At 40.9% G+C, this 11398-nt stretch overlaps 3 gene segments (V, D, J or C); 2 read left to right on the top strand and 1 right to left on the bottom strand.

Annotated features, from left to right (window-relative positions):
• Nucleotides 1-1474: 1474 nt before the first annotated feature.
• LOC128617792 (Ig kappa chain C region, B allele-like) lies at nt 1475-1939 on the bottom strand. The segment is given in 2 exon segments: nt 1475-1794; nt 1936-1939. Coding segments are annotated over 2 exon segments (324 nt in total).
• Nucleotides 1940-2901: 962 nt separating this feature from the next.
• On the top strand, nt 2902-3794 carry LOC128618023 (immunoglobulin kappa variable 3-15-like). The segment is given in 2 exon segments: nt 2902-2962; nt 3069-3794. Coding segments are annotated over 2 exon segments (408 nt in total).
• A 7249-nt stretch (nt 3795-11043) lies between these two features.
• Nucleotides 11044-11398, top strand: part of LOC128618019 (immunoglobulin kappa variable 4-1-like) — a 1377-nt gene continuing 1022 nt past the window's right edge. The window contains 2 exon segments of the V gene segment in view: nt 11044-11263; nt 11391-11398. The exon segment at nt 11391-11398 is cut by the window's right edge and continues 1022 nt beyond it. Coding sequence covers nt 11173-11263; nt 11391-11398 — 99 coding nt within the window.

Genomic DNA, 11398 nt, shown 5'->3' with positions numbered 1-11398 from the left:
AACCATCAACCATGGCCCCCAAAGGGAAGGGAGTAAGGTTGGATATTTTTGGAGCTTCCTGTTCCATATCATCCTTGTCACCACAACAGCCAGACAAACAGGAACCGCCTCTCTGCATTTTTACAGAGTTTGAGGTGATACATGTTCCAGGTTACATTGTACCATGTTTCGGTGTCGCAGCTCACCTCATACAGCCAGGTTAACACCATCGTGCCTTGCACTCCCCCCCCCCCCCCCCCCCTGATTATTGTCACCTGATTGAAGGTGTTTCAGGGGATCATCAAGCTTCTGTTCCAGAGGTAAGTCCATGAGGAGACAGCAGCTTACCTAACACACCGTCCTGCTATATTCCAACACCTCCTCCTCCTCTTTCTCAAAAACACACTATATACCTGGAAGTGTCTGGTGCTAGTTCCACACACTGCGTTACTGATCAGGACCCACCCAGTCCCCAGTGTTACACATGAGTTTATATGTTACACACCTTCAGTTATAGTGTTATAATAGTTAAGAGCAGCAGAGTTCACCCCATATAACCTGGGAATGTACAATACAGTGGATTTACACATGTGACCTTAAACACAGTGTTGATGTCTATTACTCACTGGATTTAATTATATTATAATCATTAATATGATAATAAAGTCATGTAAATTGCACTGATGTGTTTAGAGAGAGTGAAAGTGTTCAGTGTTTTGTGGATCTTTATAATAATCAATGTGAATGTGAACATACATGAGAAATGACAAATTAGGTATAATCAGTTTAATATAATTTAATACAATTTAAATCTGGATCTGATCAAACCGATATTTATCCTTATCTTTGGCTAAACTGTTAAATACTACACTTAAGTTAAATGAGAGAAAAATAATAATGATTCTGAGTCAGAAAAACACAGGCGATCATTTTCAGTTTAAATTCAGTGTCCAGTTCTGACACCAAGTAGGAACGGATGAAGGAGATGACGACTCTTACATACTATTAATATAAAATAAGTGTGCAGTGTCAGTTACCTCAACCATAAATCCTGCACTAAAGAAAGACATGAAAGCAGCTTCCTGCTCCACACCCAGCTAAACACACAGAGACAGTTTTAACCAGTAAAACTGAGAGATCAGTGAAGTGAGAGAGAGATTTACATGAAGACGGCTGAGTGATCCTCTTTCTCCCAGAATAGAGCAGCACTTTCACCAGATGTTCAACTTCCTTCAGCCAAACTCACTGAAGCACAACACACAGCACTGAATCTACAGCTAAACACACTCTCTCATCACACTGATAATGACTATTCACTCTAATAAAAGAACACACAATGTCCAAAATGAAGCTTTATTTCAGCAGAGCAAAACTACAGGAAGAGCAACAGGACAGTGAAGAGAGTAAAGACAGAAATGTCAGCATTGTGTAGAATTGAAACTCTATTGTAGATGGATGTGTAAGCAGCTCAGTGTTCAATTCTATCTTGGAGCTGTTAGACTTCACACTGGCTCTTTCTGAACGTGACCGGATGATCGACGTTGTCATGGGAGACCTTACAGACAAACTCCTCCCCCTTTTCCCAGAGCGCTTTGCTGAGGGTCAGGGTGCTGCTGCGTGTGTACCCGTCCTTCTTCTGTTCTTCTGCGCTGGTCAGAACCCCGTCCTTCACCTCTGAGCCGTCCACTGTCCAGCTCACCAGCGCCCCCTGTGGAGAGTAGGCAGACAGCAGGCAGAGCAGCGAGGCCGATCCCTCACACAGCTGCAGAGAGGAGGGAGGGAGCAGAGACACGGAGGGCTTCACCGTGGGACCGGCTGGAGACCACAAACACACAATAAACACACATTTACACACGCTTACACAACATTTACTCATCACTGCTGATTCACATTACTGCAGTTCAGTAGAAACATCTGGAAACTTCGATGACCTTCAGCAGCATCTATCAACTCTACCCATAGACATAAAAACAGAACCTAACTCTAAATGAACAGAGACACATGGGGGGCTTCAATTCGGGAGCAGTTTCAGAATCAGAATCGGCTTTATTGCCGAGCGTGCTCACACATACAAGGAATTTGTCTGGAGAAACATCAGTCCATTTGGTTTAAAGTCCACTAACAAACAAAGAGAACATGTGGAAGCCATCAGCTTTAACTCCACACCATAATCCATCTTCTTTCTGATGTAGTGTTCACCCAGTTCTATTCAGTACTGTAACTGCATCCAGTAGTCACACTGTATTCCAACACTGAAACACTCAGTGAGTGTATTCTGTAAATGTTCTGAACTCCAACAGAGACAAAACCGGAAACTCTGCAGCAGCACAAACGTGTTCCAGCAGCAGGAGAACATTTACTAGTTACTCTTTACATCGTGGACCGAGCAGAACTTTGATCAAATTTATTCTGGTGTTGATACTCAATGAAAAAGAATCACTAGACGCTGAACTCAAGGTGAATTTAAACAGCACAAACATCTGGATTTATTCTCTCACTTTTAACGATGAAATATAATCATTACAATCAACACAAACAAATAAATGTATTTAAGATACTGATTTTTTACACACTAACCTTCATAACAAACATTTACAATGATTCATTTTCAACTTTTCTAAAGTTTCTTCAATAATCAAATTAATAATAAAAATAAATCCATGAATTTATTCCATTTTAAATAAAGAAGAGAGACTTACTTTTCACGATGAGTTTGGTTCCTCCACCGAAAGTGATCCACAGTGATACATTCTAATGAAGCCGTCGTACAAAAACCTCTGTTACACCACAGTGATCACACACACACACACACACACACACACAGTTGTGGTGTTTGCATATGTGTGCTGTGTCAGTGCTGCACACACTTTAAGAGCTGTAGTGCTGATCAGAGTGTGTTCAGTCCGTTCAGAGCCACTGACACGCAGCACAATGATGATGGTACTGATTCTACTGCTGGGGACACTGGGACTCCTCGCTCACCGTGAGACTCTCTCTTTACTTTTATTATTCATACACATCATCACATCACTCTCACACTCATTACTACATTTGTTGACATTATTTTAACTCTGCATCCTTTTCTTTAGAGTCCTTTGGGGAAATCGTCATGACTCAGTCTCCAGGATCTCAGTCTGTTTCTCCAGGACAATCTGTTACTCTCACCTGTACATCCAGTCAGAGTGTTGGGAGTAACCTCGCCTGGTACCTGCAGAAACCTGGAGAAGCTCCTAAACTCCTGATCTATAGTGCATCTACTCGTCAGTCTGGGATTCCAGATCGTTTCAGTGGCAGTGGATCTGGTTCACAGTTTAGTCTAAAAATCTCTGGAGTTCGGTCTGAAGATGCAGGAGATTATTACTGTCAGCAGTATAACAGCTTTCCGTACACACAGTGTTATAGCGTGGTACAAAAACCTCCCTCAGCTGTAGAGGAAGTGCTCTGACTCAGAAACACACACTGATCTGAGAACAGCTGCAGAGCTGCTAAAGCTGCACTCCACTGAACATCATCAAACGTGTTGATGTTTAAAACATAATCATTCCTGAAAAGCAGAAAACTCTTCATCAGCTGTTCCTTCTGTGATGAAAAATCAGCTGATGTGTGTAATGGTATATGATGATTTCCACCTTCTGCTAAGAGGAGCAGTGTCTACTCCACACTACTGTAACACACAATGTAGTGCAGGATCTTTCAATAAGACTCAACATTCATTTCTATATTATTCTCTATTTCAATATTCATTTTCTCATCATCTGTAAAGTTTAACCACCAAACAGTCTCCTTTTCTACCCCATAGAAATAAAACTGAATTGAACTGAACACCTTAAACACACATGACCTGAGTTCCTGCTGAAGGAAAAAATCACCACAATAGAACATAAAGCTTCATTTGACTGAAGCTAAATGTGAAGGCAGTTTGATGCAGGTCTACGTGATGATGTAATGACTGTATTTATGGTGTCGTTTAAAACATCTGTGCCTAGAAAGCTCTTGCTTCCTTTCCCCTGATTATATTCTGAGCTAAAAGAGCAGACGATCAGCTCCTGTCAGAGCACCTGGCTGATAAAAGATAAATCTACTTAGGAAGAAAATAATAAAAAGCTTACGTCATTGCAGATCCATAAATCCAGCTGTACACTGCAGAGAGTCTGCAAAGTAGCCGATCTGCTCCATAATCTTCATCACCTGGAAAAGAGTTCTGTTCTAACCTGTAGACTAGAGATCTAGGTCTGTATCTTCAGGAGGTTCAGATTGTAGGAAAGGGGCTGATGGGAGAAGTGCTTGGATGTTCTACAAGGCTGTGGGTAACTTCCTGTCTCTATCTAAACAATCTATGACTTTATTGGTTTGAAACATAAAGGTTTTATTTGTCAGAAGTTGCTTTATAGTCCCGTGTGTTAAATGCTGAAATAATGTAGAACATCTGGATCTGGTAAATGAATCAGAATTGTTTAAATCTTTAATAAAAGACTAGGACACACACACTGGGCCTCATTTATCAATCCTTTAGTAAAGTGGTGTGTGAATGTTTGCACAGACCCGGGCGTCCTTCTTTTACACACTGGCGTTTCTTCTTAATTGAGTGACGAGTCATATTTATATTCATTTACGGATTTGTGTTGACTTGCGCTCGTTAATTATTTTCTTCACGTTTAAAATGTCTTTAATTAAAGACATGAAACAGCTGGTTTCACTAAAATCTCATTCCATGTGTTTGTACATTTGTACATGTGTGACTGAAATCAATAAGATCTATAAACCTGACAGCATCATCTGTATATAAAAGTGCAGTAATCCATGACAATTATACGGACATCAGTGAGGAGGTAAGGAATATTGTGCTGTTGTTGTGATTGTTCATTTCTGAAAGGTTTTGTTCCTATTTTCTGACTGAATTCTGGAGTTTATTTTCAGGACTCACCAGAAGATTCTGCTAACATCAGCATCCTTCCTGAAGCACGTGGCTCTGAGAAGATTGCACATGTACAGTCGGCCATGTTAGATGTTAGCAGTCCAAGAGGTTCCTGCCAGTATCTGCTCTGAAGGTGAAGAGTGGAGGACCAGGACGACCCCACTAACAAATCAAAAGCAGGTCATTAACTTGGTGGAGGACTTTCATTCCACTGGCCCACTCACCTCAGAATTCAGTGGAGCTCAATTCAAAGCAGAGATGGAATCTGTTCTAGATAATAATACACTGCTTTTGTCCTTTGAGTCTTGGAGCATTGGGCACAGCAGGCTTTGGTTCTACAGTGATACAGTCACGGTACAAAACCCTCTGTTACACTACACTGACCACACACACACACACACACACACACACACACACACACACACACACACACGTTTCCATAGAGAGAGGTTCCACTTTGCATTAGCAGCTCATGCTTCAGCTAGCTGCTAGCTGAAGCATGCAGCTAGCTGCTCCTAGCTGGCAGCTGATTGGTCAGCTCACTGCCTCGTAGAGTTCACCCATTTGCTCACTTACAAATCCATCAAAGATAACAAGAAAATCAAAGTTAACCCTTTTGTGACTTGGTTAGACAGCTAAATAGTGTTTCTCATTATTAAGCCTGGGCTACAGATGGATGGATGGATGATGGAACAGAAAGACCATCCAGAGTTACTGTGAGATCAGAAAGATTACTTAATTGCATGTGGTCCTAGTACAAGTACATTTACATTTATTCATTTAGCAGATGCTTTTATCCAAAGTGACAAATGTGGAAGTACTTCTGTCTTGTCAGAATTTAGTAGAAAGAAGTTTATAAGCATCCAGTGTCTAATGTCCTTTACACATTCCTCAACTTTGGCTTTGCTGAAACATACAACTGTGTGTCATCAGCATGATAGTGCAAGCTAATTCCATGTTTATGAATAATTTTACCCAGAGACAGCATATATAGAGAGGAAATCAGTGGGCATAAAATAGAACCTTGTGGAACACCAAGCTGTACAGTGGTGTTGGTCACGCATGCAGGTACTCATGGTGAAAATGTGGCATCCCATCAATTTTACAAGGATTGTATTTATTTATCAATATGTTGCTATCCTTTGGTTGCCAATTGAACAAATAAGCAAATAAAAGCAAATGTCACAATTATACTCATTTAAATACATTTTTGTTAAACGTGCAGAAAAGATATAAAAATAAAAATCAGATGAAATGTAAGTTTCCTTTTTAGAAAATCATTCCAACATCAACAGGGTTAGGCACCGTTTCTATTTTTGTGTTAATAGAACAATGCCGTGTGTAGGCATGAGTGGAGCCATGCCAAAAGGGGGATACATTCAAAATCTACTTATACAGTTGGATTTTAGGATCCATTTTAGTCCATAGACTGTTCATGCAGAATCAGGGATAATATGGTATGTTCAAAACTCAGTTTTGTCTTGTTTCATTCTTCAACTCAGATTTGAGAATGGTTACTGTGTATATCACCTCACTTCAAAGTTAGTAGGCTGCTTGTCCCAAATACAAACCAAATACAACAGACTTTATTTTCTCTGGTACAAATGAAAACAATCAACTCAACAAAAATAAGGACAACTCAATTTTGTTGTTTAGTTGCCCATAAGCTCTCCATCAGGGGTGGGGTCCACCAGAATCTTTAATGGTATGGAGAGGGGTATTGTCAATGGCCTGCTCTCCACAGTAATCAAGGGGCACTTAGACACCTACTAGGTGTTTGATAGTGTCTGAGGGTAATCAGTATGGCTGAACTGATTTGATCAGACCACCAGCAACATGACACAAGATGAACATCAGACATATAGCTCAAACCAACCTGCTTGTGATTTATCGTATTAGACAGACACACACCAGAGACTTTGGACACAGGTGAGCTTAAGCCAGTCCGAATCCCTGCATGAAACCTGTTATTACACCTGCTGTATACATGAGTGCATTCAGTGTTGTGGGTTGCATTACACTGTCTAACCCTACTCTGTTGCCATCTGTAGAGTTGCTGCCACAGCACGCTGGCAGGGCAAGAACTAGAAATCAGTGCACCACTGGCAAAGTCCATAGAGATGATTATAGCAAAAAGATTAGCAAATGACTAGCTAAATTCAGGATGTAATGCTAACTAGGAAACATCTGTGATCATAAATTTCTTACATTGCTGCTGATACACCTGAAAGACATCACTGGCTCCTGCTAGACCTGCTTCAATTTGCCTCAACATGGGATTGCATTATATCCTCCAACACCTCGACCATACAGGGACTAATGCAAGGATCCTATTTGTGTACTCCAGCTTGGCGTTTAACCCAGTCATCACAGATCACCTCCAAACTAAACTGATCCAGCTTTCTATGACCCACCTCCACCTGTCTGTGGATCCTGAGCTTCCTGATAGAGACAGCAGCAGGTGAGGCTGGGGAAATTCACATCACTCTACACATCAGTCATGGCCCTCATTCAGGATGGTGACAAGTCTGCTTACAGACTCAAGGCCGAACAGTTAACTGTCTGGTGCAGTCAAAACAACCTTGAGCTGAAGACGCTCAAAACAGGTTGCTGTGGAGCCCTGTACCATTATATGCTTGAAATATATAAAGCCCACATGCTGAGGTAGAAAGGAATACATGGAGGATAATGCAAGCTTTGAAGATCAGATCTCCAGTAGGTCTGACGAAAGTCACAAGCTGATGCAGATGAAGCAGATCAGTCTATATTAATGTAGGGGAACCTACAAAGTCTATTCAGTAAAGACTTTTATTTTGATATTGCATTGACGTGAACACCGCCATTTTGTGTGAGGAGTGGGGTGGTGAGATAGAGAGAATTAGAGCAGCGGCGAGACTTGAGCTGAAGAGTTAACTTCGGGTATATCACAACGGTAAAAAGTTAAGTTTAGACCCGTGACGTATTCCAGAGCCACATTACGTTGTTTCTAAAAATCCGTTTGTCTTCAGCAAGTCTGTTATAGAAGGCGACGAAACAGGTTTTCCTTCGTGTTTGTGGAGCGGGGAAATAGGCTGTTAGCATGTAGCGAGTTATTTGCTATTGGAGTCGGATATTCCCGTGTTTTCTTTATGTTACAGCTTACGAGTTTTGTTTTGCTTGTTCAAACGAACTCAAAACGTAAGGAATTTATTGGATGGGCTCCTGTGATGCCCATCTTCTCGACTGGATCTCCGTTGGCCGGGATTGCAGCCTTGCTGAATCGGGCTGCAGCCTTGAGCGTGAGCACAATCGCTGGGGGTCATTGGGTGGAGAGACATTACTCTGCCATCCGCTGGACATCATTCAGCGCCTCATCCAAGATACAAGAGTGCTGATGTACATTATGCTTCCCATTTTCAACTGAACACTGGTAAGCAAGTCACCGTGTTTTCTCCCTAAGGGATAAAGACCAAACGGTTGAGTTGGAAAAACTTTTATTTATGGAACCATGACCACAGACTTTTTCTAAAAAGGATTCATATTCTCCTCCTATGTGTTCATGAACATTCTGACACGTGATTGGACTGTTTAGCATCGTGTTGGATTTGTGACCTTTGTTTCTATTTTGAGCTGAACTGACTCTCGTGAATTACTTCAGCGTGGTCAAAGAGCAATCCTGACCAATTGTTGTTTTGTTTGTTTACAGTTAAATTTAAATAGTCAAAGTTTATTTTAATTATTTTTGTTTCTTCAGTTTTACTTTGTTACAAATTCACCCATAGTGAATAAACACATTTGTTAGTTAAACTGAAAACTGTTAATGCTAATTCTGTCGCTTACTAAGGAGGGGGGCGTCTCTCTATCCTGTTACATCCAGGGAGGGTGGGTGCTTGTAGTTAACTATACTTACCTTGTTATCTATACACACACTTCAGGTGGCTGCCGTGTTACAGAACAAATCCTGAAGCCCTCCTCACCTCATCTTGAGCATCACTACGTTGCAACACGATAGGTACCAACATACAACCACAAGTTGTACAGAGACTGAAAGCATTGGGTGGGGGGACTAGGATCCTGTTGCTCACTCAGGCTTCCTTAGTTAAGTGTTGAATAATTCCCCCACAAGGCGAAGTTAAGTGTTAGTGTTGAATAAGTGTTGAATTAGTTAAGTGTTGAATAATTCCCCCACAAGGCGAAGTTAAGTGTTAGTGTTGAATAAGTGTTGAATTAGTTAAGTGTTGAATAATTCCCCCACAAGGCGTAGTACATTCCTTCCGCCACATTTAGGAGAAATTTAAAGATGTATGATGGAAATATTTTAATTGCAAATTGCTGCCTTGTATGTCACTATGAAACATTATTGAAAGGTCTTGGCAATAGGAGCACACACACGAGGAAGCCATTTTATCTATCTATCTATCTATGTATCTATCTATTTATCTATTAATTGACCATCAGTTAAAAAAAGGAGTTCGTTTTAACCAGGAAATCAGTCAGAAAGTGAAGTGAGAGAGAGATTTACATGAAGACGGCCGAGTGATCCTCTTTCTCCCAGAATAGAGCAGCACTTTCACCAGATGTTCAACTTCCTTCAGCCAAACTCACTGAAGCACAACACACAGCACTGAATCTACAGCTAAACACACTCTCTCATCACACTGATAATGACTATTCACTCTAATAAAAGAACACACAATGTCCAAAATGAAGCTTTATTTCAGCAGAGCAAAACTACAGGAAGAGCAACAGGACAGTGAAGAGAGTAAAGACAGAAATGTCAGCATTGTGTAGAATTGAAACTCTATTGTAGATGGATGTGTAAGCAGCTCAGTGTTCAATTCTATCTTGGAGCTGTTAGACTTCACACTGGCTCTTTCTGAACGTGACCGGATGATCGACGTTGTCATGGGAGACCTTACAGACAAACTCCTCCCCCTTTTCCCAGAGCGCTTTGCTGAGGGTCAGGGTGCTGCTGCGTGTGTACCCGTCCTTCTTCTGTTCTTCTGCGCTGGTCAGAACCCCGTCCTTCACCTCTGAGCCGTCCACTGTCCAGCTCACCAGCGCCCCCTGTGGAGAGTAGGCAGACAGCAGGCAGAGCAGCGAGGCCGATCCCTCAGACAGCTGCAGAGAGGAGGGAGGGAGCAGAGACATGGAGGGCTTCACCGTGGGACCGGCTGGAGACCACAAACACACAATAAACACACATTTACACACGCTTACACAACATTTACTCATCACTGCTGATTCACATTACTGCAGTTCAGTAGAACGACTCAGCAGGAGAACATTTACTAGTCACTCGTTATATTGGGGAGCGACTCGGACTTTGATCAGATTTATTCTGGGAGTGTATTCCAGTCCTCCTAAGTTGTTCTGTTACTTTTACATGTAGTAAAATAAAGACACTGATGATGTAAATACACTGATATTCCACAGAATCAGGGCTGGAAAATACAACATCACACCTTCCCTTTGAGTTTCCTGATAACAAGATTTACTCGATTATAAATCACATATCTGGTAAAAAGTCTGAGAAATCAGTCCAGTGATGGAAATAACCACATCACACCACATCCACCTTTCTACACACTGTTTATCTTTGTTTGGAGATTCAAAATCAGTACATCAGTGAAATGATAGAAGGCTAACAGACACAGGATTAAGTTTTATACCATGTCCTTCACAGCACACAATATGAACTTAAGAAGCTGTGAATGTAAAAGTGCTCTGTTTACTGAGGAACACACTGCGTACTTATTCAGCTAACAGCTCACTCCTCATTTATTCTTTCTTATAAATTATTTTTATTTTACTGTCAGAGTTTTTAAAAAAAACACCTACATTCATTATCAATAAGTATAAATCCATAATAAATAAATAAGTAAGTAAATAAATAAATAATTTAGTGAATTTATAATGCCTACATTATTTACTTACTAGGGTTCAACAAAAACATAAACAAATAAAATAAATAATTTTCTGTTTGTCTAAACTTTATTCAGTATTCTGAGTAACGATGAAAATAAAAATATAGAATTTTAAATAAAGAAGAGAGACTTACTGACGATGAGTTTGGTTCCTCCACCGAAAGTGATCCACAGTGATACATTCTAATGAAACCGTCGTACAAAAACCTCTGTTACACTACAGTGACCACACACACACACACACACACACACACACACACACACACACACACACACACACACACGTTTCCATAGAGAGAGGTTCCACTTTGCATTAGCAGCTCATGCTTCAGCGCTCTGCGAGTGTTTATAGCCCTGTGACTTTAACACTTCATGACTGAGAGCTGCTGCTCAGCGACTTCACCCACAGCAACCATGAGTTTGATCAGCGTCTTCATCTGCACACTGGCCCTCTGCGCTCGAGGTAACACAATGTTTTATCTTCTACTGTTCAGCTGACAAATCCATGTGAAGTAGGCCGACTAGATGAACTTCAAACTCAACATCATTATTAATGTAGGGAACGGATTTCTTCTTCTTCTTTGTTTCAGGATCCAGA

This window comes from Ictalurus furcatus, chromosome 14, assembly GCF_023375685.1.
Source record: "Ictalurus furcatus strain D&B chromosome 14, Billie_1.0, whole genome shotgun sequence".
Lineage (NCBI taxonomy): Eukaryota > Metazoa > Chordata > Actinopteri > Siluriformes > Ictaluridae > Ictalurus > Ictalurus furcatus.
This window is presented reverse-complemented; position numbering and strand designations above follow the sequence as displayed.